This window comes from Meleagris gallopavo, chromosome 2 (genome assembly GCF_905368555.1).
Source record: "Meleagris gallopavo chromosome 2, MGAL_WU_HG_1.1, whole genome shotgun sequence".
Taxonomy (NCBI): Eukaryota; Metazoa; Chordata; class Aves; order Galliformes; family Phasianidae; genus Meleagris; species Meleagris gallopavo.
Window position 1 is genome coordinate 53,770,849 of NC_139405.1, and position 25,208 is coordinate 53,796,056.

At 39.7% G+C, this 25,208-nt stretch overlaps 1 protein-coding gene across 1 annotated transcript; it reads left to right on the top strand.

Moving 5' to 3' along the window:
- Positions 1-3,795: 3,795 nt before the first annotated feature.
- LOC100550023 (p53 apoptosis effector related to PMP-22-like) lies at positions 3,796-24,142 on the top strand. Its single transcript, XM_003204168.5, has 5 exons — positions 3,796-3,937; positions 4,397-4,583; positions 7,407-7,736; positions 21,790-21,933; positions 22,187-24,142. The coding sequence occupies exons 2-5, from the start codon at positions 4,556-4,558 to the stop codon at positions 22,399-22,401; spliced, it is 717 nt and encodes a 238-aa protein (XP_003204216.2). The 5' UTR covers positions 3,796-3,937; positions 4,397-4,555; the 3' UTR covers positions 22,402-24,142.
- The last annotated feature ends 1,066 nt before the right edge of the window (positions 24,143-25,208 follow it).

Below are 25,208 nucleotides of genomic sequence, written 5' to 3' on the forward strand. Positions count from 1 at the left end.
GCATTGTTTCTGTCTCATGAATTCACCTCATGAACTTAAGAAAACAGCCATTCTTTTCTTCTCTCAGTGTGAACTCCAAAACCTATGAACCATTGGCTTTGAAAGACCATATCTATCCAGGAGGCAACAATAACATTTCCAGTCAAATGAGCTTGAGTATGCTCTGCAAAATGCATGTGTGCTTTCATCAGACACACCTGGCATAGATAATTCTTGGCTTAGCCAAAAGCTTCAGGAGGAACACCAAACGCTTTAAGCATGTTATGGTGCAAAAGAGAAAAAAATAAAAATTACATGTGGTCAGCTTGTCCTTTGTAACCGAAACTGACAAATAACTTCTGTACATTGATCTAGCTCTGTCAGTAGGAAGACAGAGATGAAATGCTCACCTAGCATTTTTAGTGGAAAGCTGCACCTCTCTTGCAACTAGAAACCTTCTTATTTCTAACCTCACATTACGCACGGCCCATAAGTAGCCCTATACTACAAATACTGATCACAAAGAACCTTCCCTTTGTCTTTATACAGATCGCAAACCCAGTGCTGGCCGCTACTTCATCAAACCAACGTGGGGCTTCTCATCTCTGGAAAAAAACAGGCACACCATCCTCCTAAAGTTTTGGGTGCCCTTTTCCTTATATATCTTAATTTTAAAACACATCTACTCACTCTGGATTCTAGTTACTTCCTTTCCCATCTATAATGTCTCTTAGTTTTACAGACCCAGTTCGAGAAAATACTTGCTTTCTTACTTCAGATTTTCCCAAATACCCTAAAAATAACTAGTTTATACAATACCCATTATTTAACACAAAGAACACTTTTACCCTTGCTTACCTAGAAGTCTGTAGTCTATAAAAGTAGAAAAAAAAAACACACCCAAACACTAACTTCCCAGGTTGTAATCTGTCCTTCCAGCCCAACACACATGACTCTCAGGAGAATGAAAAACACTCCACAATTAGTATGACTGGCTGCAAGAGAAGGTGAACTCACCTGAGTGGGGTGATGGGAATGATTAAATCTCATGGATGTGGGAAACACCCACCACACCTCACTAAGATTTTGTATTTTCAGTTGATGAAACAGGTGAGTTACCTTTTAGGCAATTACTTGATGAGATGGAATTCTCAAGAAATATTCACCTGCCATTTACTTCTCGCCAAAAAAAAAAAAAAAAAAAAAAGGAAAAAAAGGGGGAAAAAAGGAAAAAAAATTAAAAAGAGTTGCTGAGAACATGATGCATTTATAAATTAATGATGAACCAAGCACAGATGTACACCAGTAGAAACCATCACGCTTTAGAATGTTCACAGGTAAAAAGGCAAAAGAGCTGAGGATTGGTGCCACAGCACAGAGCAGGAGAGGTTGCTGGCAATAAGGAATAGTAATCTGAAAATATGGGATTTTCAGTGCCAGTGGGTGAGTTGGTGTAGATTTTGAAATGAAACTGTAAGCTGATACAACCAGAATGAAGCACAATCAAATGTGATTCCCAAACGCAGGGATTTCTGGCTGAGATTCCTGTAGCAAGTACGTGTGCAGGTGTAATGAAATCTGGGTTCAGTGCACCTGGGATGTGCCAGCATCACAGCGCAGGTGCAGCAGTCATTTGTGTAGATTTGATGGACCAAGGATACATTGACTTAGCTATGCATGTGCGGCAATACATTCCCTGTGCAGGTCTGCAGCAGTGCAGTAAGCAGCATTTGTATGCAATTTGCTGGTATCCAAAGCTGTGGGCCTAGCTGCTTCTGGCTATGGAGCTCCACATCCAGAAATTTCAGGGAAAAAACAATGCCTTCAAATTTTTCTTGTATGCAATTATATTTAAATGTCTTAGGAATTGTCAAATAATCAAAAGATTCTTTTTTTACTATGATTTTTGAATAGCTAAATTTCATAAGGCTGAATTTGTAATAAACATTGTAGTGGAAAAAATGCAGAAGTGTCTAGGGCTCTATAATATAAATAATATAAATGCAAATAATATAAATAAATGATAAAGTATGATAAGAAATATGCATTATCTGACATAAATAATGAATGTTAACTTCTCCCTGAACAGTATTTCTCATGGGTATGTCTTTTCAGGATTGGATAATATTTACCAGAAGGATTGGTATGACTGTTGCCTTTTATTTATTTATGGCAATGAGGCCAACGCATACTATTTTCCATAAGTCTTTGTGAATATGGAAATGTCTTGTCAGTATTGAAAATTGCAGAGCATTGGGTGTGTACACTGGAAATCAGAGTTCCCTGAGACACAGGCAGCTGAGGGAGCTCAGACAGGTTCAAGATGAGATCTCACATGGGAAACTGTGAGCCCAAGAGCTTGTGTCTCTTCATGCCTGGAGCAGCTGCACATGCAGATCAAAACAACTATAACAGGCATTTTGTATGAAGACAGCGTGCAAATATGAAAATGCTGGTAACAGACCAGTGTTTTCTTTTCAGCCTGCTTCCCAAGGACGCTCCATATCAAGTACTTGAAAATGAAATAGTCATTTCTATGTAACATTTTGTTTTCAGTAAAGCCTTACTTTTGACTAAAAATTTCAAAGTGAAAATTCACAGCTGACACTCTTCAAAGTATGTTTGGTATGCATGTCTTATCTGTGGGGCTGAGTACTTACAGAAATAGCTGGTGCTGTTTCCCACTGACCTATAAGGCACCGTAAATGAAGCCATTTCTTTGTCAGAGAAATGTAAGTAGCAAGGGAGTGGCGCCTGGGAATTATCTGTATGAGGCTGGTTTTACTTCTCTCCTAAGGCAGCTGACCTATATGATCTGTAAGCAGTTACAGTTATGATGTACTATGTTGGGACAGTTATTTAGTTTGTCTTGGTATGACGCAGGGAAGCTGTGGTCCCAAAGCAATCACTTAAGTAAAATTATTAATGTAAAAGAGCTGACTCCTGACAGCCACGCTAAGAATCTGCAGACGCCCCCCACATGGTTATAAATCCTTAGGACCTGACTGTAGTTGTGTGGTTGTTTTACATCACATCATTGATTATAGCTGGTGTTGTGGGAGGAAAGCTATGCTCATCTAACCTCTGCAGAGCATTGATAGGAAGTAACTATGGATGAAGACTCAGAATCACAGAATATCCCATGTTGGACGGGACCTTTAAGGATCACCACTTCCAACCCCTGGCTTTACATAGCACCACTCAAAATTTAAACCCTATATCTGAGAGCGCTGTCCAAATACTTCTTGAACTGTGGCAGCCTGGGGCCACAACCGCTGCCCTGGGGAGCCTGTGCCATGCTCATCACCTTCTGGTGAAGAACTTTTTCCTAACATCCAGCGTGACCCTCCCCTGACACAGCTCCATGCCGTTCCCTCGGGCCCTGTCACTGCCAGCAGAGAGCAGAGCTCAGCACTGTCCCTCCACTCCCTGCGAGGAGGCCACCATGAGGCCTCTGCTCTGGGCTGAGATGACACTCCAGCACAGAGCCTTCCCTAAAGAAAGCAAGTTGTTTAACAAAAACTGAGATCAAAAGGCATGCTCAGACAGAGATTTTACATTTGTAAATTACCAACAAAAATAACAAACATGGGTGCAGCCTCATGTTCACAAATCTGCTGTTAAAAACTCTTATTACCATAGTGTTCTTGCGTGTATAACCTTGCTCAGAGAAGAAAGAGTCTGTTAATTCTGTGCATCTGTCTTGTTGAGAAAGGCCTAGCAAGCATCATGTGTGGGGCAGGCTTGGGAGGTCAGACAGCATGTCTGAGAGGAGCAACCAGCAGCTTTTCCCCAAGAAGGGCAGTTAAGAATAGATCTGAACCTCTCTTTGCTAGGGGTTCAGTCATTTCCTCAGTGCTCTTCTTGTTTCGGTTTGAGTTCTGTGTACTTAAATAAGTGCTAGCCTTCGGGCAACACCTTCAAAACGACAAGATTTCAGCTGTCTTCAACTTTTAAAGTGAGTATTCTTATTTTACAATAAAGTAAAGTTTAGTCCTGTTCAAAAAATACGTTTTCAGTATTCTTCTAAAAAGGAAAGGAAAATTTGCTTTGGATTACCCTGTGAACACTTTCATGTCTAAAGGTATTTTTCTGCATGTCCTTATCATGGATGAAGTATAAGCCATACTGAGGAAAGAGCCTATGTCTATTGCTTTGGTATAGAGGTGATGCAGAAAGAGGACCACAAGGGATGCTTTAGCCTAAGTATTATTTTGCCAAGTTACATCAGTCTATGAGTTGATTTTATAAAAATAACTGTGCTTTAAGGCAAGATGTGCTTGTCTCTGAAGAGTAACAGCAGATGGGCGTTATCACAAAAGAAGGAACCAGGGTTGTGAATGGATCAATAACAATAACAACAATTGCCATATGATTTATAATAGTTCATACAGAAAATGTTTTCCTGTTGCTCTAGGTAACTTGTCAGATATAAGACAGCACATGAGGGAATGCCTCATAAAATAATTTCATCAAGCTTTTGAAAGAAACAGGTCTGGAGAGTTGTTCATAGGAAGTGTGAATACCATGGAATGAAAATGCTTGCTGCGAAAGTCGCGAACGTGTCCCAAGGCTGATGAGTCCATGTCATTCCACAGTCACAGGTATAGATAATTTTATATGAAACATGGATGGAAATGTTCTCTCAGTTCTTTGTTAGCTTCTCCTTCAACTGAGAAGATCATCTGTGTTTAGCTGAAAGGGACGTATTGGTTTTTTTAGCTTTAATGTCTTTAAATTGTTTGTATTACCAATATTTTCCTTCTTACTTGATTACTTCAACAGCAGTGAGAATTTGTTAAGAATATTTTGAGGTGCAGAAAGTGCCCTATACTCTAACAACTTTATCATTGCTAGTACATCTTTATTTTCAATAGATGACGCTGGTGTTTTCTCTGAGGGACTATTACAGGCAGTCGAAAAACAGAAGAACCATGTGGTTTTACACAGCTCATACACTGCAAAATACAAAGCCTGTTGTGGACAAGTCATCACTTCAAATCACAGACTATGCAACAGAAGTTTTCAATCATTTTTCCCTGTTTGCCACAGGAGTATCAGAATTATATGTGATACGTCGTTTTGCCAGCTTTTAATACATTTAATCTCTTTTGTCACAAATTACTCTTGTACTGAACGTGAGCATTGCTTGTCATTTTAAGATACTTAAGGATGACAAAGATGGGCAGGGCGTGGGAACACCCTCTGTGACTGAACGCTACTCATCTTTCTTTCAGTGTGATAAATGCATTCTGTGGTATCATCCTGCAAATGTTAACTTTTCTGACAATATGCCTTCATATGAAGGTGCGTTATGACAAAAAGTAATGACAAATCCTTCAGTCATAAACAGCTATCTAAAAGATGGCTGAGCACTCAGTAAATAAGGGAAAATCATTTTATTTTGCAATGTTGCTTTATCTGAGAAAAAAAGGCCAAGTTTATAGAAAACTGATACTATTCTTGAAAGATTGAGACTTGACAAGAGACAAGATACAGATAGCTGAGCAGTCTACTGTCACATGCATGAGTGCTTTTGAAGTCATCATTCAGAACCCATCTATCATCCAAATCCAAATCTTTGTTGTCTCTTTTGGAGATTTTGCGACCGTCTCTACTTCAGCTATGGTAACAGAAGGAATGTATAAACAGATGTGGACAGGTTGCAGGTACCAGCATGTTGCACTATGGCTGAGCTTCAAATAGTAGCTTTTTTAACGTATATATAAAAATTCTGTGCACAAAAACAGATGTATTGTAGTGTGTTAGAACTGATAATTAACCTTTTAAGCATTATGTTTAGATTAAAGATAACTGAATTTGTGGCTTGTAAAAACACAGCCCTCAAGGGCTTCCTAAAGTGTCCTTCATAAAAAGTTCCATTTTTCTTGAGATTGTCCCTTCTTTCTTTCCCAAAACAGCAGCTGAGATGTCATGATAGTTGGCTTTTGCTTTAAGTGATACTCAAATTCAAATGTCAAGTCTGTAGAGACATCTCCTGCTCTAACAGAGACCTGTCAGACTCCCTTTACGGACACCTCACAACCTCAAGAACACGGTCCAGGACTGTATTGCAGGAAGCCAGAGCCAGAAGGCCTCAGCTAGCCCGATCAGCACCAGTTGGAGAAAGAGGGGCAAAGTAGCTGCACCACTGCTGATCTACCACCAGGCTAATCAGATATCTCCACTTGTAGATACGACATGGTGTCACACTGACACATTCAAATTGCTTTCATGATGGAGCTAATGCTTCTTCACTGTGCTGCAGTTCACTGGTGTGGATGTTGCAGTTTGGGTCTATGCAAGCTCAAGACCTTTTTGTGCACACTTCTGTACAGTGCATTAATTCAATGTAAGTTATGAATTTACTTCATATTAGTTCATTATTAATTTATTAATATTAATTCAGCAAAATTATGTGAAATTTGTGATTTAGCATTGATGTCACATTTCACCAAGAAAGCTGCAGTATAATTACAAATCTTCATGAATACATCAGGTCTGGGCTTGGATTCAGACCTGGCTGACAAAATCCACAAGGGGAACAAAGGACACTTTGCATCCTCTGTGCTTCAACATGTTTCACAGAAAACAGCTTCAGTCTGCAAGTAGTGCAGCTGCTTTCAGATGTACGGGTAACCAAAATACTGGGCTGAGGCATATATTAGTTCAAAGGGAGAGCTCTGTGCGCTGTGTTGCTTGTGAGCTGCCTGACAGACAAACCTGGAGCAGGTCGCAGGGAGGCTGTGGTTCATCTCTGTGTTGCGCTTCCAGCACATCACAGGCAGGCTCAGGCAGGCCCTGAGCAGCATGTGCATGGATGGATCCACGTGCAGACTTCCCAAGGCACAGTCAAACCAAAGCCTCAGATTCATTCTCCCACAATGGCTATACCCTTACAGTACTATATTTTTAATGATTAATTCCCATGGTGTTTTCCCTCCCAGCTATGTCCATAAAGGATAGAGAGGACATTTAGAAGGTCTTTCTTGTTTCTGTTTAATAGAAGCTAAAGGTTTTTTTTTTAATTGATTGTCAAAGATAGGTATCATTCATTTTTAAATAGAGTCCAAGAAAGGCAGCTTTCAACGTGTATATGGCAAGTTTCAGAAGAAGCCACCACCCTCCAATGCAAACAGTTGCCTGGATTCCTGCATTCACCTGCCCTGATTCAGGAGCTCAGCTATGAGATACTCCTTCTGCTGGGGAGAGACAGGAAGGAAAGTGTTAAACGCCGAGGGTGAGCAGCACCCGCTTTGTTACCGAGTCAGCAGAGCAGTGCAGATCCCACAGACAAACCCAGCCTTGCAGCCTCCCCCGGCCCAACTGGTTATTGCTCTGCAGTGGCTCTTACTCATTTGAATTTAGGTGGAGCTGCCTACCTCCCTCCCTCTCGTGTCTGTCCTGATTAAAAAGCTTTTTTTCAGACAGCTTCACGGCGGCTGGCAGGTACGGGTGCTCCTACTCAAGGCGTTTTGCAGAAGCACCCTTTACTTGGTGCGTCTGGGTCAATAACAGAGTCAGCTCTCCGTGCTCTGCCAGCAAGATGGTGAAGTACGGCCTTGACTACACTCGTTGCAGATGGATCCTACCCCTGCTCCTGGGCATTGGCGTTATCTTTGGCATCATTGCACTGGCGGGCAGGGGCTGGCTGGAATCACAGACCTTGCCCTATGTGCACCAAGCGTCGCTATGGGAGAGTTGCAGCAGGCCTTCACAGGGTGGGGAATGGAACTGCGAGTCTCTCATGGGTTATGGTAAGCATTGGCAAGGGCGGCGGGGAGGTTTCTGAAGCAGTGGGTCACCTTTCCAAGCACATCTCCCCTAAGCTCTCCCAAACATTTCTCCTAATATCTAATATCTGACCTTGTTTAAGAAGCTGTGGGAGATGGGAACCAGTGCTGAAATACACCAATGCTTTTGAGAAACAGAACAAAAACAATGTGTTCTCACCTCTGTGCAGAAAGAAACCTGGGTGCTTTAGACCATGGTTTGCGTAGTACAATAAACACACATGGTAGTGTATGAGTGCAGGAACTGCTATGGCATTTAAGACTTTCTTCCTCTTTTAGAAGAAGCCAATAACCTTTTCTCACTAATCACAACTTTCCAGAACTTAACTACTGCTGAACAAATGTCCAAGCAGCAGGTTGTGGGGTAAGACAATCTTGTGTGTCAGGAAGAAGTTGGGAGGTAAAAATGTATGGTACAAAGATATCCCCAGGGAGTGTCAGCCTGTAGAATGCTGCTCTAGTAGGTGGGTCGTGTGAATAAGCCTTTCCATGATTATGAAAGAAAGCTCTGAGAGAAGAAAAGATTTATGCTTGCATTGAACTTTGGCTAAGTGCGCTATTAAACAGGTTGACACAAACTGAAAAGTTTTAAACCGCTGTGTTTGGGAGACTAAGCCAAGAGAAGGATCATTCTAATTATGCTCTGTTTCTTAGTTGTTTTCTGTATATCTGGTATGTGTCACAGTCTAAAATAAGTTATTGACAGTTAGCCTGAGCCAGGAGAAACGTTTGAGCTTATGATTTATGCTGATACTAATTCAAACATTAAGGAAGAACATTTTCTCTAAAGCTTAGAATCTCAGCTGCTTTGGCTGAAAATTAATGTAAAACCACTTGTAGAAACAGTCTCAGAGGCTATTTATTACAGCTTTTTACAATTGTTTTAAAAATTTATCGTCTATTTCAAATTTTACCTCCTGTGCCCAAAACTGAGCTGTAAAGAGTTAACTGTAGCAGGCTTATTCTCAGACCTTCTGTGTCAGCTGTTTGGCTGGGCATGGATCAAGGCAGTTTGTTGGTTGCAGAGAAGGAGATGGTGATGCCCTGCCCCAAATGTGTGCTCATACTGTGAATTGTGGGGGGGAGGGAGGGAGAGAGAAAGGCCTGACTTTTCTTGGTTAGTATCACCAAAAGGTGAGTCCTCGTCCTGATGTCCAGCTGGCACTGAATGCCAGTTTTACCTAAGCAGAAAATTTTCAGAAGTTTCACCATGCTTCTCTTGATAGTACAGATGTTTCCAGGTCCTACATGGTTGTTTGGCATTTCACTTCCTTCCTTATTCTACCTCATTCTTACATGCTTAGATTCTGCAGCTGTATGCACAGTTTCCCACTGGGAAGCATCTATAGACAAGCCAGGTAGGTCATCCTTCTCAGTTTGGACTATCCCACCATTTATGGAGTTACCACAAATTACAACCTCAGTAAGTCCCATTTTTCTAACATGCTGGACTTAGGACATGCATTTCTCCAGAATATGCTCCAGCACATGCTCTGAGGAGTCATCCGACACCTTTGAAATCATTAGAAATGCTCTCAATGGGCACCCACTCTCAATGGGCATGCATCTACCACTTTACCTCATTAAGGCTACTAACGACCCAGAAAGCCCAGGCGGATGCTCTAAATCTTCCTGGAAAAAAAATCCCAAGTGGAGAAGAAGAACATGGCTGAGATAGTTATTTCGCCAATGGGACAATAGGTAAGACTTGATGTAAAAAATAAAAATAAAAATAATTATGTAGGCCAAGTGACAGTGAATTTCCCTTTTCAAGATGATGACCTTCCAATGTAAATCTAGGCCATTGCAGGTGTGGTTACCCCAGAGTGGTGGGAGAACTGTAAACTTGTCATGGTGAAAAGTCACTATCCTGGTCTTTTCCAGCCCTGCAGATGCAGGTCTCTACTCTTCCTTAATCCAAGCATGGTGCCTGCAGCACTGTACTGTAGAGCTGTTGTCCTCCTTATGTTTTGTCCTTCTGGTTATGTGATTTTCCTACCCATTTTCTGGGGACCAGCACCTAGTACAAGAAGACCTGGGCTGAGCCCTCAGGCTGGAGTGGATCGATGTCCTTCCCTTCTCACACAGGTGTGCTAGCAGATGTGGTAGCATCTGGAAACACCATTTTCTTTACTACTTCAGGATACCTTTACGAAACACAGAAGAGTAAGGAGGGATTGCAGTTTCTTTTCTCTTTTTTCTTTTTTTTTTAATCGAAAAGCAAATGTAGCCAGTTTTATGTCTCTAAGGACTGGTCTCAACTCTGGGCCCTGAGCAGATGGAGTTGCTTTCTAGGCAGATTTCCTTCAGGCATCTTATCTACAGAGGTGGGGAGTGTTCAGATCCAGTTCTGCCCACTGTACTTCCTATCATTCTGTCCTTGCTCAGTAGATGTGGGGTTGGGATATCTCTTCTGAGAGCCCTGTCATTGCTCATGTAGCATGCAAGTACCTGGTGCTCATCTTGGATTCCACTCAAAAGGCCAGACCATGTGACAGCATCTCACTTGGAAGCATACACCTTGTAAGCATACATCTCACTTGTTTTGCATTAAGACTGATTTTGTATGCCCTGCTGCTAGAACATAGGTTTCTAATAATTCTGGGGTTCCATTTATCCACAAATTCACAGAAAATAAGCATTCAGTGTCATGTTCTGTGGATATTTATCTTTCTTTTGTGCCAAGCTAAACACCATGCTTGATAAACAAAATGTAATTACACGTCGTCCTGAGCATGGAGACAAAAGACATGATGTAAATAGCAAGGACAGGAGTATGTTACATTTTCTAGAGATTAATACTTTCATCCCCCCCCTCTATCTCACAGTTCCTGTTTGCTTTCCTCTGGGCTTTATTTTCAGCTTCCAAAGCTGGGTAGGTTCTGAAATTCAGTCTTACTGTGGGGCTAGTTTCACTGACATACGTGATATGTATGTCTACAACAGTGAGTGTCAGTGAATATGCCCAACATGGCTTGGATAGTAAGATATCTTAATCCACCACAGACATCTTCATCTCATTAAAATTAGATCTAATCATAAAGGTCTTGCAAGTTGTTAATACAGTGTGCAAATTCAGATCAAATTTTCCACCTACAATGTCTATAATTCCCCTGCATCTCTGCTGTTTAGCTTAGACAAAAAAAAAAAAAAGCTGAATGTTTCATTGTCACTTCAGTGGCACCATCAGGAACATTTGGAATCTCCTGAGTTGTTTAAGCTGACAGAATTCAGAACATCACAGGGAGGACAAGAGGCCTACACAATAGTGCTTTTTTGGAAAGCCAGAGTAACTGCTTCATTGGTGCATTAAGCTTCTGTGCACTAGACTGTTACAAAGACTTAGACTTTGTGGATTGGTAACAGGCACACTATGGAATGTAAGTATTTGGGACGTGGCTGAGCTTGCAAAGAAAGTGCAGAAGTTAAATCCCTTCATGAAGCTGCCATGGCACTCCTTTGTTTTTCTTGATTTTTTGGCTACAGTACCTCTCTTGTACAAGGCGTGTCTCAGACCTGAGACCGTTTTTCAGTGTGTAATTTATTCCACTGCAGGCTCTGAAGATGTTTAAACATGTGCATTCTTGGTTGGGAGGAATAACTGATCTTATTAGTCTCAGTATGATGCACAATAAGATGAAAAACTTAGGGGTACTTGTCCCATCTCACATTTTACTTGTCCTTGCAGCCCTTGTATGCGTGCAGATGCTGCCCTCAAAATAACTGCAAGCTCAGACCTCTGAAGTAGTTGACTCATTTGGATAGTGCAAATAGAAGTCTTGGAAAAACGTTAGAAAAAGGCATTTTTGCATGACAAATGAAATCCAGATCATCAATCATTTTCACATTATAGTATCCAAACCCAACCTTTTCCTACAATGTTTGGAGTTTATTGCCTGTAGAGAGTAGGAGAAGGTTGAATGATTTTCCCATCTGGAGAGGAGACATTTCTTTGGCTTGTTTTCCTAGATAGCGATTAACAGTGTTCTATCTCACTCCAGTATTATTTTGGACTATGAATGTTAGTGCAATATTACAAGATAGGATGGCTAGTATAGTATAATAATAGAAAAACATTCGTTCAAATATGACAAGAGATGATTATGTCTACAGTGTAAGTGAAGAAAGGGAATGCTGCAAAAGGCAGCATTTTCACTCAAAGAAATAAATATTCTACTGTAATCCACAAGGACCATACCGGTAAGTAGATTTTCTTCTCTGTTTTGCCTGTATCAAGCTGTTGGATCCAGAGAAACTTCTGTCACACTGAAGCTCCATTTAGTATTCCAGAGGCAGCATGCATGAGTGGAAATTACTTGCCACCTCCCCCTAGCTAATGATACAGCGATGAGGTACATGGCCTGGTCCCACATCTCCTTCTGGGAAATTACCTTCTTCAGCCAGTGACTCATCACACCTAGGGCACAGGACAGACCAGACAGAAGTTTCCCTGCTGCCGCACTGCCTACATGAAATTATTTTGCCTTCTCCCACATGCCTAGCAGGGCTGACAGCCAGGCACAGGGAAGCCCTTGCTTGGCTCAGGCTCAAGCAGGTACCCTGAGGAGAATGGTACAGAGACATTTCCAGAGAGCTGGAGTGAGACATAGCCCACCTAGCAGGATCTGAGAGGAGAAGCTGCCTGTCTCGATTGTTGCTTGGCAGGGGTGTATGCACGTAGAAGAGGAGTGAAGCAAGCATATAACTTTGCTTTGAAGCAGGGCCTGTTCCAAGTCGAAGGGCCATTGTTGCAAACTTTCCCTGAAGCCAAAGTTCTGCGCTTCAACTCTTCTAGATGACAGCGATATTCAGATAGATTTGTCAACGTGCCCTTAAATATGGGAAACAAAGGCTGGGGAGGTTTCTGATCAGTCCAAAAAAGTCCATGAGAGAGCTGCAGCCAGCTATATTCTCTATGCATTATCTGATTTACAGGGTAAAGTCTTCACTCTTTTGGTACAGGGGAAAATGAAAATGTTCCTACTTCACGTGAGTGTGAAACACTTATATTTGCATACACTGATAGTGAGTAATTTTACTGACAGTGTGAAGGGTAGCACATCACTTCCTAAATCACCAATCTCCTACTAATTACTTTGGACTAACAAGTGAAAAAGGCAATGACAAGATTAGTTACTTAATAACCCATAATATTCAATAGTTATTCAAAACTTAGAATGCTAGAAAATACAACATGAATTAAATGTGTTAAACAGCAATATATTTAAGTGACTCTGATGGAAGAACAAAAGAAAATGTTTGATTTTTCCTCAGTTTGTAGGAGAGACTCCATTGTTACTATAGAGGTATAAAGAAAGGAATCAACCCCAGAGCATTTAATTAGCATGACTATTTTCATTCCTTAACTGCAATTGCAAATATGCTTTCCCTTGTAATTTTAGGGTTTGTTCTTTTATATATTTAGTGGCGAATTCATTTAATCAGACTCATTTTAAATAGTACTTATACTCTTCAGCAATTAACTCTACAGAAGCAATTGCAGATGGCATCCCACTGTTTATCATCCAGCCTGCACTTTAACAATTACAGTTAAATTGGGTGGGAAAATATCAGTTGTGTGGAGGGTTCTTATCTCCCCATGAGGAGTGAACTACTGGTGTTGAGGACTTTGCAAAAATCCTCAGTGTTTTGAGTAGTCAGGATTGAAGTCATTGAGTGCATACCATTCAGTCACACACAAAGTATCTCTGCTGAAAATTGTGGCTATATTCTTATTTCTCTTCAGCACATATCTTCCTTTAGCTTATTGAGGTAATCTGATATAACAAAGCTAAAGTACTCTCGGTAGTCTAAGTGGTGATAAGAGCTGCAAGGCTGAATATGAATTCTACTGTAGGATTAAAGAGCCAGATTACTTAAGCAATTACTCAGGAAAAGAAACAAACCTCTCTAAATACTGTTATTTTTACATTTTCATTTCTCACTGACAGCTTGTATTGTTCTAAGCAATTTCGAACTTGTTCAGTCAGAAAATGTTTTAATGCCACATTTCTTCTTTGTTAAGCGCTAATACAAGATCTCTCTCATCAGTCAAAAATTCCCAGAATTCAAATTGGTTTGTGGGGTGAGGACGTCTATGTCTTTGTCAGATGTCTCTGACCATGTCCAATGAAAAATGGGGGTTAAGCATAAGAAGAACAATACTTGGTGCATATAGAAATGAGATATAAATTCAATGTTTTTCAGCCTCAAATAGTCTTGGGACAATCAAACCTAAAAGGAGCTTTTTGGAAAGGTTCCACCCTGCTGTTTCAATTCCAAGTTCTAGTTCATAGCCTATGTTGTCACAGAAATTTATTCTGTTTAACTCACATTATATCTTTTAACCCATATTATAGCTCAAGAGTAGTTAGGGAGCAGATTTATCTTGCTATGCATATGTACTGATTTATCAATACCTTGCCTGTATTATTTATTTGACCTTACCCACCCCACATTCAAGTTTAAGTCATCCTATTTTAGTTTAAAATAAGTAGGAAAAATAAGAGGAAACCTATCGTAGTATTAAACTGTATAAAATTAAACTGAGATCTCAAAATATTTGCAGCGTATGCAACTGCTTCTGAAGATAATGCGAGCTAGGGGTATTCCCTGACTCTCCCTTGGTCAAACCTTTAATTTTGAGACACTATGTGCACATTAATTTAATAGCTAACTTACTCACTTGGTGATTCCTTTGATGACAGTGCTACACCTTCTGCCACTTCTGCCTCCCTAGCGCTAAGTAAGCACTGAGGAGAAACACTCATTAATATAGGATTTGCAGAAGCCAGCATCGAAGTCAAGCTTGTACATGTCTCATCTTATGAGAAGATGAATTTGAACCACTCCCTCAAGCCTAACTACTCCCCGCCTCAAAATCCAAGTCAGGATAGCTCCTAAACTGGATTGCTTTCCTCAGTAAAAGAAGAGGTTTTCAGAAGTACATAAAGCCTTGAACACAGGTCTTGCCTGTATATGTTCATTACCAAAGTCAGTGGTTGGAAGTTAATAGTTATTTGCTTTAAATGTGTTAAAGTCCACCAAGCCAAACTGAAATGTTACTTTAGCCCTAAGCTATGGTTAAGATACTGCCTTCTGCTAATATATATTGTGTTTTACTGGTGTGTGGTCTGTGCATGAAGGTTCTTTACCTTACTGTTTTCATTTAAAGATGTTATTATATGATAATTGGAAGACCATATTCTTTCCCATTTGTATGATGGGACCTGCTACTAACCATTGAGAAACTTTAGCAATGGAATTATGTAGAATGAATCTAAGTAGGTCATTCTCTGCCACAATGGTTGACTCTTAAGTAATGGCAAACTCAAAGGTTTACATGGTTCCTGCTCACATAAAAATGGCTTGCATATCATAAGATAATACTCTGTTATTAAATGAGAAATCTGTATTGACTGCCAATAAATTCTGAAGTAATGCTGAGGGAAAGAGCAGAGTCACTAAAAAGGGTATCAAAAAGAACCTAAACTGCATATTTTGTATTCTACTTCAAACTTAACACACACACAAAAGAACAAAGAAGAACAACCAGTACTGGCCTGCCGAGAGAAAGATCAACAAAAATCAGTTGTTTTAAGAACAGTTCAGATGCAATGAAGAGCACCAGAGGATAGAAGCTCAGAGAATAATACACATCCAATCATACTTTGATTTTTTTTTTTCCCATTTATTCTATTTGTAAATTATCCTTGGCTAATATGTTACTTTCTTCATTTTTATAGTTTTTATTTTAAGTTATATTCAGTCAGTAGCTTTCAGTCTGCATATATTGTTTATTTATAAGAAGCTACTTTTAAAACTTTTTGATTCAGTTTTAGCCGTACACACAAACACACAGTCTAGTATTTCATAATCAGCTCATGTTATCAGCAGATGCTTGCAGAACATTTTCAAAGAGAGCATCAACTTTTCTTATAGTTTGATTATTACAGCTTGCCTGATTATAACTGTCAAAAGACAAGATTTTGTGCCGTGTAGTTTTAAAAGGAAATTCTGACCATGCCACATAACTTGGAGTCCTATATGGCAGTGGTTTATATATACAACAACAGTTCTTAACCCTTCAGTTGATAAACTGAGTTTAGGATTAATGACTTTGATGGGTCAGATGGAAGTTAAGGAGGTATAAATTAGGAGAACGCTTTCAATTTAATTTATCATTTCAATAGAAACAAATCAACGAGTCCAGAGTTCGCTACACCCTGATGAAAAATGTCAGGTTGAGAAATCCGAGTGAGTTCAGCTTTGTTTTCAAAATAATGCTCTTTCCCTTTAATCAGACAGTCATAAAACAGGTTGAGCTCTACAAACTCAGTCTAGAAACATTCTCATTACGTACAACACAGAGATGAGTCACCGGCATGGCAGATTTTAGTTCTTGTAGAATTGCTATGTAAGACTGGAGCTAGAACAGTAGGATTTGTGTTCCTCTTCCCTGATTCTGTGAGGGATAACAAAGTAAATGTTGTTGTTTTCAAGGCAATCTTGCTTTTTTCTCTCCTTTGTATTGAAACTGTCATCTTTTAAATTTCTGCACAATTCACTGCAGAGGCTGATGTGATAACATGATCAGCTGGCAAGAATGTGTCAGTAATTTGTTGATCTCTGCAAGCTGACAACAAACTGGTTTTCTTTCTAATGCTATTTGTGTATTTAGATTCAAGCTAGGAGGAAAATTTGAATAAACATATTCCTACTGATTTGACTAGAAGTACTCCTGAACTTTCTAGGTTCCTTTTAGAAAATATGAACTCGGAGACACTCAGTAGTTTGTGTCACCTGGGGGTTACCAAATCAAGAAAGACATGAGAACAACATCGTAAATGTTTTCTCACATTCATGAGGCATATACAGTGAAATCAGAGAAATTTGTTGTTATCATGAGTGGGCTTGTTTTCAAGGCACATGTTATTTTCAAGGCACTGCTGGGAGCACAAAACACATGGCAAGCTAAGAAGAGCAGAGTTAGTGGTCCTAAGTTTTGACTTGGCTTACTGCTGAGCAAGGAAGTTTGCTACTTTATGTGTAAACCATGAGTAGTGTTTGCACTTTGGGAAAATGCATGAGAGTGTGAAATCAGGAAGACAGGAAATTGGAGACACTCTTAGTCCTGGATTTCTCATAGTCCATCAGCTTCCATATGGTTGCAATCAACAAGAGGATATTCAAAATATGTTTAGATGGAAGGATACAAGAGGAAGTCATGCTACTTCTGAACTAACTTAGCTTTGATAGCACTGTAATAAAGTAATTATTAAATAATCTCAGCTAATTATCTTGCTCATAAGCTACAGCAAGATCTGTTTGGGCATGTGTGGACTCTTTCTGTTCTCCAAATTAGCTGAGATTCTCCTCACACAGCAGTGGGTATTAGATGGAGGGCACTTATTTTCATTTTCCAGTAGTCACATATGGTTGCATTCATGGTGGGTTGTTTGGACTCTCAGAAGTCATTACTGACTCATGCACAAGACACTGTACACAGAAACACTTTTTCCTCTGCTTTAGATGGGCATGAAAATGGGTGGCTGTTTTGCCTGTGTTAGATTGCATGGTCTTGTTGTAAGGCCTTTACTGTAAGACAGAATTGCTCAGAAAATTGCCGACTAAAAGGAGCTGAAGAGAGGATAGTGTATTACCTCCCACAAACTCTCTCACAGTGTTCATTTGCATTTTTTCAGCAGACAGAGGAGGCAAAAAGGGTGAAGTAGGATGAAAATGCAAGTGTTGCAGTATCCTGAAGGTTTTCCGGGACACTTGCATAAATACACATTTCTTTTCTAACTAGCACGTTTTAACTATTAAACTGCCAAATCGTCACTTCCAGTTGGAGGACATGAGAAAACAGTTCCCACAAGTTCCTGAATATGTTCACTGATCTAGCTTGATGTCATTTAACCTGCTGTTCCTTCTCTCTCCTTCTGATTTTATGACGGGGACTTTAAGCTTTCAAGTGCTCTCCCTCTAGAGTCAAGTGTTCGTTGAGTTGACATTGCATCCATGATAATTCTATGATCTGGATTTCTTATTTTCATGAAAAAAGATTTGCAGTTATAAAAAATTATTTATGCTTTAAATTTTGCTTTATGTTAAAGAAAAATATAAAGAAAAATAAGTCAATATTTGGGACCAGCTTAGCTGCTTGGTTGCAATTAAATCATTTGCTAGATGCATTCAAAAGTGATTCCTATTAAAAATGCCTATTCCGAACAAAGTATTTTGCAGCACGTGGAGAAAGTGCTTGGGGAGGGTGTTGCTGCTCAGCGTCACAAGGATTCTATTCTTGTGCTAAGGCTTTGAGACTACTCTGGAGATGCAGAAGACATTTTGTGGTTGTAATGGCTGGAATTGCACATTCTCCGTCTGTTTCAGTGTTTTCTGATCAGTGAAATTCTTCTAATTCTGGCATTTTTGAGGAACTATAATTACTAGCTATATTGGCAAAGACACTAAGGTACTGTAGTTCTGTCTGACACAAGGAAAAATAAATACCTCAAAAACAAAAACAGTTGCAGCTGTACCCACATAAAGTTTTGCTACCTTTTACCTCAGGAAGGTAAGGTGTTTGCACACTGTGGTGTCAGACTACTAAAAAGTACTGCTTAAAAAGACCATATGAAGTCGGGTTCCTCAAAAAACAAAACAACAACAATAAAAAAACAACAACAACCCATAACTGTGGATCTCCTATGGAAGCCTATTGCCTTACAGGAGCTGTATATTGGTTTTCTTCCAACTCTGAGTTACATTTTTTTTCTTTTAAAAAATGTCATGAAATTGACTGTTACATGATTAAGCAATGAGTCTTAAAGATGTAGGCATCCTGTGGCAAACACAATACATCCAGTGCCCTGCAGGCTGGGCATACACCCAGTGTGCTTTCATACAGTCACAGCACTTGTAATACTACTTCAGGAAAAACACCTGGGCAAGGCTAAAGAGGAGTGAGATGACAGCATGGGCATGGTACCACCACATTTTGCTGCCACCATCAGGTCCCCTCTGAGTCCTTAGCCTGGTGAATGCTGCCAGCTGCTGGATGGTAAGTGTCAGCAGCTCAAGAAGCAAGGCTTTGATAGGTCAGCTGAGGTGCTCCTCTTCCAAGCTAGACCCTCCTTTTCCATGCTGTGTGCTATACCTCTGTGCCTTCTCTAAATTCCCCAAGTAAAGAGTTTAACCTAAAACACCAAGCTAGGTACTAAGATACAGGCACAGCTTTGCTATCTCTTCATTTTTTCTCAGGCAGCTGCCTGTGTAAGAGAAGAATAATACAGTTGACAGGTCTTCTAAAGCAGATGGAAACCCTTTGGCATAAGGAAGAAAAGAGACATAACATAAAACAGAAAATGTAGTGCAGTGGCTAGAAGGGAACGGAAGTCATAGAGTAGAAAAGAATGTTGAAAAGTCAACAGAAAGATAAATTGGTTTTGATGGGTCAATGGAAACAAAAGTAAAGATGGAAAATCTTTAACCAAAAGGGCTGCCAGTCAGGTGAGGTAAGCTGTTGTCCCACTCAGGTTTATGCTATCTGACCTCACCTCCAACACTGGATTCAGGCTTTGGTGCCACCATACATGAAAGATGTAAAAACATTAGAGAGCATCCAAAGGAGGGCTATGAAGAGAGCGAAGGGTCTGGAGGATATGATGTGAAGAGCAGCCAAGGTCCCCTGTCTTGCTGGACCTGTGTTAGGGGAGGGCTAGGTTGGGTGTTAGGAAAAGGTTCTTCACCAGAGGGCGGTGGGCATGGAACAGGCTGCCCAGGGCAGGGGTCATGGCCCCAAGCTGCCAAAGTTCAAGAAGCATTTGAACAGTGCTCTCAGACATAGGGTTTGGATTTTGGGTAGTGGTGTGTGGAGCCAGGGGTTGGACATGGTGGTCCCTATGGGTCCCTTTCAACTCCCAACAAACCTGTACTCTGTGATTCTATGACCTCCTTAGGCCTACCTGAGGAAAATTCTTGGTACAAGACTGCAAGAGAAGCTCTGCTGGACCTGGAGACAATCTTTTGTGTGGGAGAAGTTGCACCATGATCACTATTTTATGACCAATGCAGTTGCTATTACTGAGGATAATACACTGTAAAGTACTGGCTTCTGCTTCGGTCCAGAGTCATCAGTGACATTTCCTTTGCTCCTTGTGTAGTACAAGTTGGATTACAAGCAAAGGGAAGGCTATTCATTATGTAATTAGCAAATGATTTAACCTGAAATATTACTGATTTAGTAAGAGCTTCTATTGCAGCATAAACAAGCAGCCATGTTTCACATAGAAGACACCAAGCTTTCTGTTCCTATCTCTTCAACAGTTTTTGGTTTTAAAGCTGTTGGTTTTAAAGCTTTTCCAAGCTCCCCTGGACCAAAGATCAGACGGAATGGCCAACAGCTGCACTAACTGCAAATCTTCCAGCCATCAAGCAGTCAAAGAGAAAGCAGGGGAAAAGAACAAATACGCATGCTCAAAACAAGATTCTTCATTGCTCTTCAGCAAGTTAGTGTTAACATGTATTTTTGTCCACTTCTACCTGATTATTCTTGAAATCATTAGATGGCAGAAATTCAAGGTAGCTCATTCTTCCATAGTGCAAAGAAAGCTTTTGCTAGGTATGCTAGGGAATGAAGACCCTGAATTCCCATGCAAAAGATAAAACAAATTAGGTATTACTTTTTTCAAGAAATGCTGAGTGATTGTGGGTTGGACTCAATGGTCCTTGTGGGTCTCTTCCAACATGGTATATTCATGATTCAAAGAGTACCGGTGCATTAGAAAGTTGAATTAGTCAAAACTATTGTTTCGTTGTCAGCCTAATGGTGCCTGTCAAGCTGCTGATCAGTACTTCTGATGTCAGAAATATGAACAGCACTGATGGAGTATGTATTGAGAATGTGAACTGGTAGTGTTTGGCACACTCAGTACAGTCTTCTGATTGAAGCAGTCAGCTTAGTAAGTTTTTGAATACTAGAAATGTCAAGTAACTTGGTTCCATAACTAATCTTTAGTGAACAATGAGCACCACATTTGAGTTATAACAATCACCAGGCTTGTTTCGGTTGTGGTAATTTTACAGCATTAATGTTATATGCATTTGATTAGAAGCAAATACCTTGCAAACACGTAGTGTAGGTGAGGGGATGAAGTCCGTAAATGCCCAGCAGAATTTAACTGCTTATTCTATATACATACCCAATTTTAAAAGTGTCAAAGTGGGCTTGGTGCAATGAAAAGATACTTGGATCTTTTTGAGCAGTCATCACCCCTCAAGATTTAAAATAGTGAAAAAATAATTTTTTTTTCAGTTGTTATTCCAGAGCCATGTGCTTAGCTCTGACATGTTGTAACATAAATATATATAAGTTGAAAACAAAGTTATTTCTATCCTGAACAGATTTTTGAAAATAGAACAGTTCTAATTTTGGAACAAAAGGAGAGGTTGAAGTTTTCTACAAAACAGACTCAAAATCCTTAGCTTCTCAGAGTTAAATAAAGGATAAAAAGGCAGAAATTTCCGAATCTTGATATTTATGGTGTATTGCCATACTTTTAAATTTTCATGCCAGAGTGATAGTGCTTGTATTTATTTTTTTAAGGAAGAACGTAATTAATTTCAGGGATGGTCTAACTCTCCTGGTTTATGCAGAATTCTGCTGGTTTTACAGCATCTGCTGAGGTAATGACATTTATTCTTGGAGTGTCCTCTATTTAATCTCTACAGTCATTTTTTGCTCAATTCTTAATTGTTAAACCTTTATAGGAAGCATATATACAAGCCCCATTTCTTTCTGTAAGAGAGGTCAAAGACGGTGTGCTTACAGACTTTGTGCTTTATGAATGATTTCTGTAGGGTCTAAAATATTCATCTACAAGAGGAAAGAAAGTTTTCGTGCTTTTCCTCTTGGGACTTCTTTTTTGTGTTTGTTTAAAATTAGCCTTTCATTATAAGTTAGAGAAAAACACATCTTTTTATTCATTCTAATATGCTTTCCTTCTGATTTCAGCTTGGGGAAGAGCTGCAGCTGCCACATACCTTGTTGGCTTCATTCTCCTTGTCATCTGTTTTGCTCTGGCCATCATAGCGTTTGCCATTGATACACTTCGGTTCAACTTCATAAGAGGGATTGGAGGCTTGCTTTTTGTTGCTGGTAAGACAATATGTGAAGCAAAGTTTAGCTCATGCAGATATACTAGAACTGGTATTTTCCTTATCTGCTTCTATGCTCAGTTCTCTGTCAGCATGCATTTGAACTCTCAATGAAAAATAACATAAAATCAGTCATGGCAGTGGATCAGTTTCTAAATCCTCCAAAACGTGGGAGGATTTAACTGCAACTGTTATGGAGGTGAGCAGTGTGATGGGTGTAAGGTTAATCCACTTTTTCCCTCCTGTTTCTTCAGCTGTGTTCTCCGTCATGGGCCTGGTCATTTATCCAGTGAAGTTCTCCAGTGAAATTGAAATGACGGGAATCAATATGTTCAGCTGGGCCTATGGCTTTGCCTGGACCACTGCCATTATGGAAATATGCTTGGGATTTTTCTTCTGCTGCCTTCCTAACTACGAAGATCAAATCTTGGGTAATGTGAAGCCCACATATTTTTACTCTTCCCCATAAACACCAAGAGAAATATATTTGTATTCAAGAGATATCTGACAGACCATCTACATTTTCCAGAATAGTATCATCAGATGGAGTAGAAAGAGTTGGAAACTTTTAAAATACATATAGAAAAACAGTACTGGCATTTTACAATAAAGTTATTTACTATTTTCTGAACCTTCGTATCTGATGTGGATTGCTTAGAAGATTAGTTCTAAAAATTAAAAAATCCTTGTGTTTCCTCATTCATTCCCATGAATGTTGGTGCATATGGATTCCGTTAAATCTTATATGCTTTTACATTTCCAATTAAATTCAGGAAAGAAACTATTAGTAAACAAAACAACACATACCGTCTTTCTGAAGAAAATTAGCTCACAGAAATCCCATTTTGTATGTTTCAATTTTCTCTAACCTGAAGATTTTGTGCATTTTTCAAGAAACCAAATGCCTTAATCTACTGACTGTCAGGAGCAGCAAATTAGTCAGCCAGCACTTCATGACTTTACTCCCAGTTTTGCATTCATTCACTTAAACTGTAGGGCTACAGGAGAGACACCCACTACCAAAGCTAGCATCCTGATTTTCACCCATCCATTTGGAATGTAAGTATTTATTTCTGAATGTTAGCATCAGTAAGCTAAGACCATCAGTAATCCAAGCACCTTCAAAAATTCTGGCATTCTGTTGGTGCCAGCACAGAGCAGGCAAAGGCAAAGGGGATTTCCAGACATTTCTACAACCTACAGATCTGGTTTAAAGAGGCTCCTGGTTCAACTTTTTTTCATGGGCCTCTGACCCTTTGATCAGCTGTATCAAAATCTATGGCTTTAGGAAGCTCTGTTTCAGATGTTTTATCCAGGATAAAAGAGCCAGGAAGGAGTTATGCAGAGGTATAAGCCACTCGGCAGTCTGGGCACACATCAAGTGTGGGCCTGGAGCAGTGTGATTCTAGGTATCGAACTTTTGCCAAAAAGCCCTTTTTCATTAATTTGATGTTTATAAGTATTCTAAAAGTAGAGATTGTATACTGTAATGTGTGTAAATACCAACTAATACTAAGACTCTCACATATAAGATACCCTTCTGTATCTTATATTCTACAGTGCTGCAAGCCTTGGTATATTGAAAGCAATTAGGTTTACTCAATAAACTGATGGCTTCTGCATTGCTAACCCTAGCTTTATAATACTCAATATCTTGCTTTCTGTAAAGAGAACTCCTACTGAAATCTTTAACTAGATAGAATTATTATCTTGTAATACATGTGCAATTTTGTAACTGTACTTTGTGGAAAGTGTCCTGCCAAATGTTCTTTACTGCAAAGAATGAGATAGAATTTTTTTTTTAGTAAAGCCTCTAGGTAGCTAAAATTAATAAAGACACAGGCCTTAATCTTCTTTTATCTTTTTAAAAATATATATTTTATTCATCCTCTTTTTTTAATGCAATTAACTCCATTTAATTTCATGGGGTGACTCCTAACTTAGATCAATAAATATGAGAAATGTATCAGGCTGACATGGAGTGTCTATGTGACAGGGAAAGGCTAGAAAAAAGCTTGCAAATACATTAAGAAGATATTTCCTAGTCGTAAGAAAATGAAAATAAAATAAACACAATTGGGATAACAGTTTGTATAAAATGGTTTTCAATTCTTTATGTAATGTTACCTGTCCAGGAAAAGAAAATCGTAACTCTTTTCATTATGCTTATTATACCTAATAAATGATGGTATCTATGCATTGTTTCAAAACTGAGTCTTAAATTTTGTTGTCTGCCAAGAAGAAGAAAGCATGGAGTCTCCCAAAGTATTCTCTTCTAAGGCACCATATTGGAGCATCTGTGTGTACTGGCTGGATTTGAGAGGGAAGAGTAATTTAAAGATCTAACATTAAGACCATCTTGTTCTGCTCTTCAGTTGACTGTATCCTGGGGCCTCATTCATATTCATACGAGAATAGTGATTTTGCTCTGTTGAGTTTATGGTCTACATGGAGACAAGTAACTATATGCATGGTTCTGTATTACAGTGTGTTACAGCTTGTTTTGGTGTGGGAGACAATGTTCTCGTGTTCAGCAAATAGGAAAGCACTCTGGTCCTGCTCAGTGCTTCTGGATGTGTCAATCCCTTGAGGAAGCAAAGGTGAACTTGAGCAATCGCTGATTGTATTTATAGTTTCTTTCCCATTAGCTGAATGTTGACCCAATATCTGGAGGTGGAGAAAGATGCACAAAACAAGGTTTAGGAGTATGACTCCAACCTTGCTGTAAGAGCAGAGCGTAATTAAAAGGCAAAGAAAATCTTAGTGACAGATCCTCCTCCTCCTCCCTTCTCTCCTTTGCTGCTCTCAGCAGCTTCACCATCTCCTCCTCCCCCTCCTCCTCCCTAAAGGCAGCAAAGCAGTATCAGGGCTCTGTGGGATGCAGTCCCAGCATCCATTCTCCACTGCTACTTTAAGGAGGGCTGAAGTGGCATTGCCAACCCTAGCACAGCCGAGGGAGCCCAGCTCAGTTCCCTCTACAGAACCCGATGTCCAAATTGAGAAAGACTTTATTCAAGACAAAAGAGGGGGGGCAGGTGGATATCCAACATGCAGAAGCACCACAGGTTGTAGAGCTCAAGTGCTTGTATTTAAAACAATTTGTTTTCAGTGATTGAATAGAATCATAGAATAGTCTGGTTTAAAAAGGACCTCGAAACTTCAGTCTTTCATGGGAAAAGAGAATGTAGACAAGATTATATAGTACCCTGTCCAAAGTGTCCCTGCCACAATGGTGGAACCAGATACTTGAGAGAGCATGGTGCAAGCAGAATGCAA

Bases quoted from the DNA above. Each gene is read 5' to 3' on its own strand.
- LOC100550023 (XM_003204168.5), top strand. From the start codon at position 4,556: ATGAGTCCATGTCATTCCACAGTCACAG. The intron at 4,584-7,406 runs GTATAGATAATT...GCTTTTTTTCAG, and splicing joins ATGTCATTCCACAGTCACAG to ACAGCTTCACGGCGGCTGGC. The intron at 21,934-22,186 runs GTAAGACAATAT...CTGTTTCTTCAG, and splicing joins AGGCTTGCTTTTTGTTGCTG to CTGTGTTCTCCGTCATGGGC.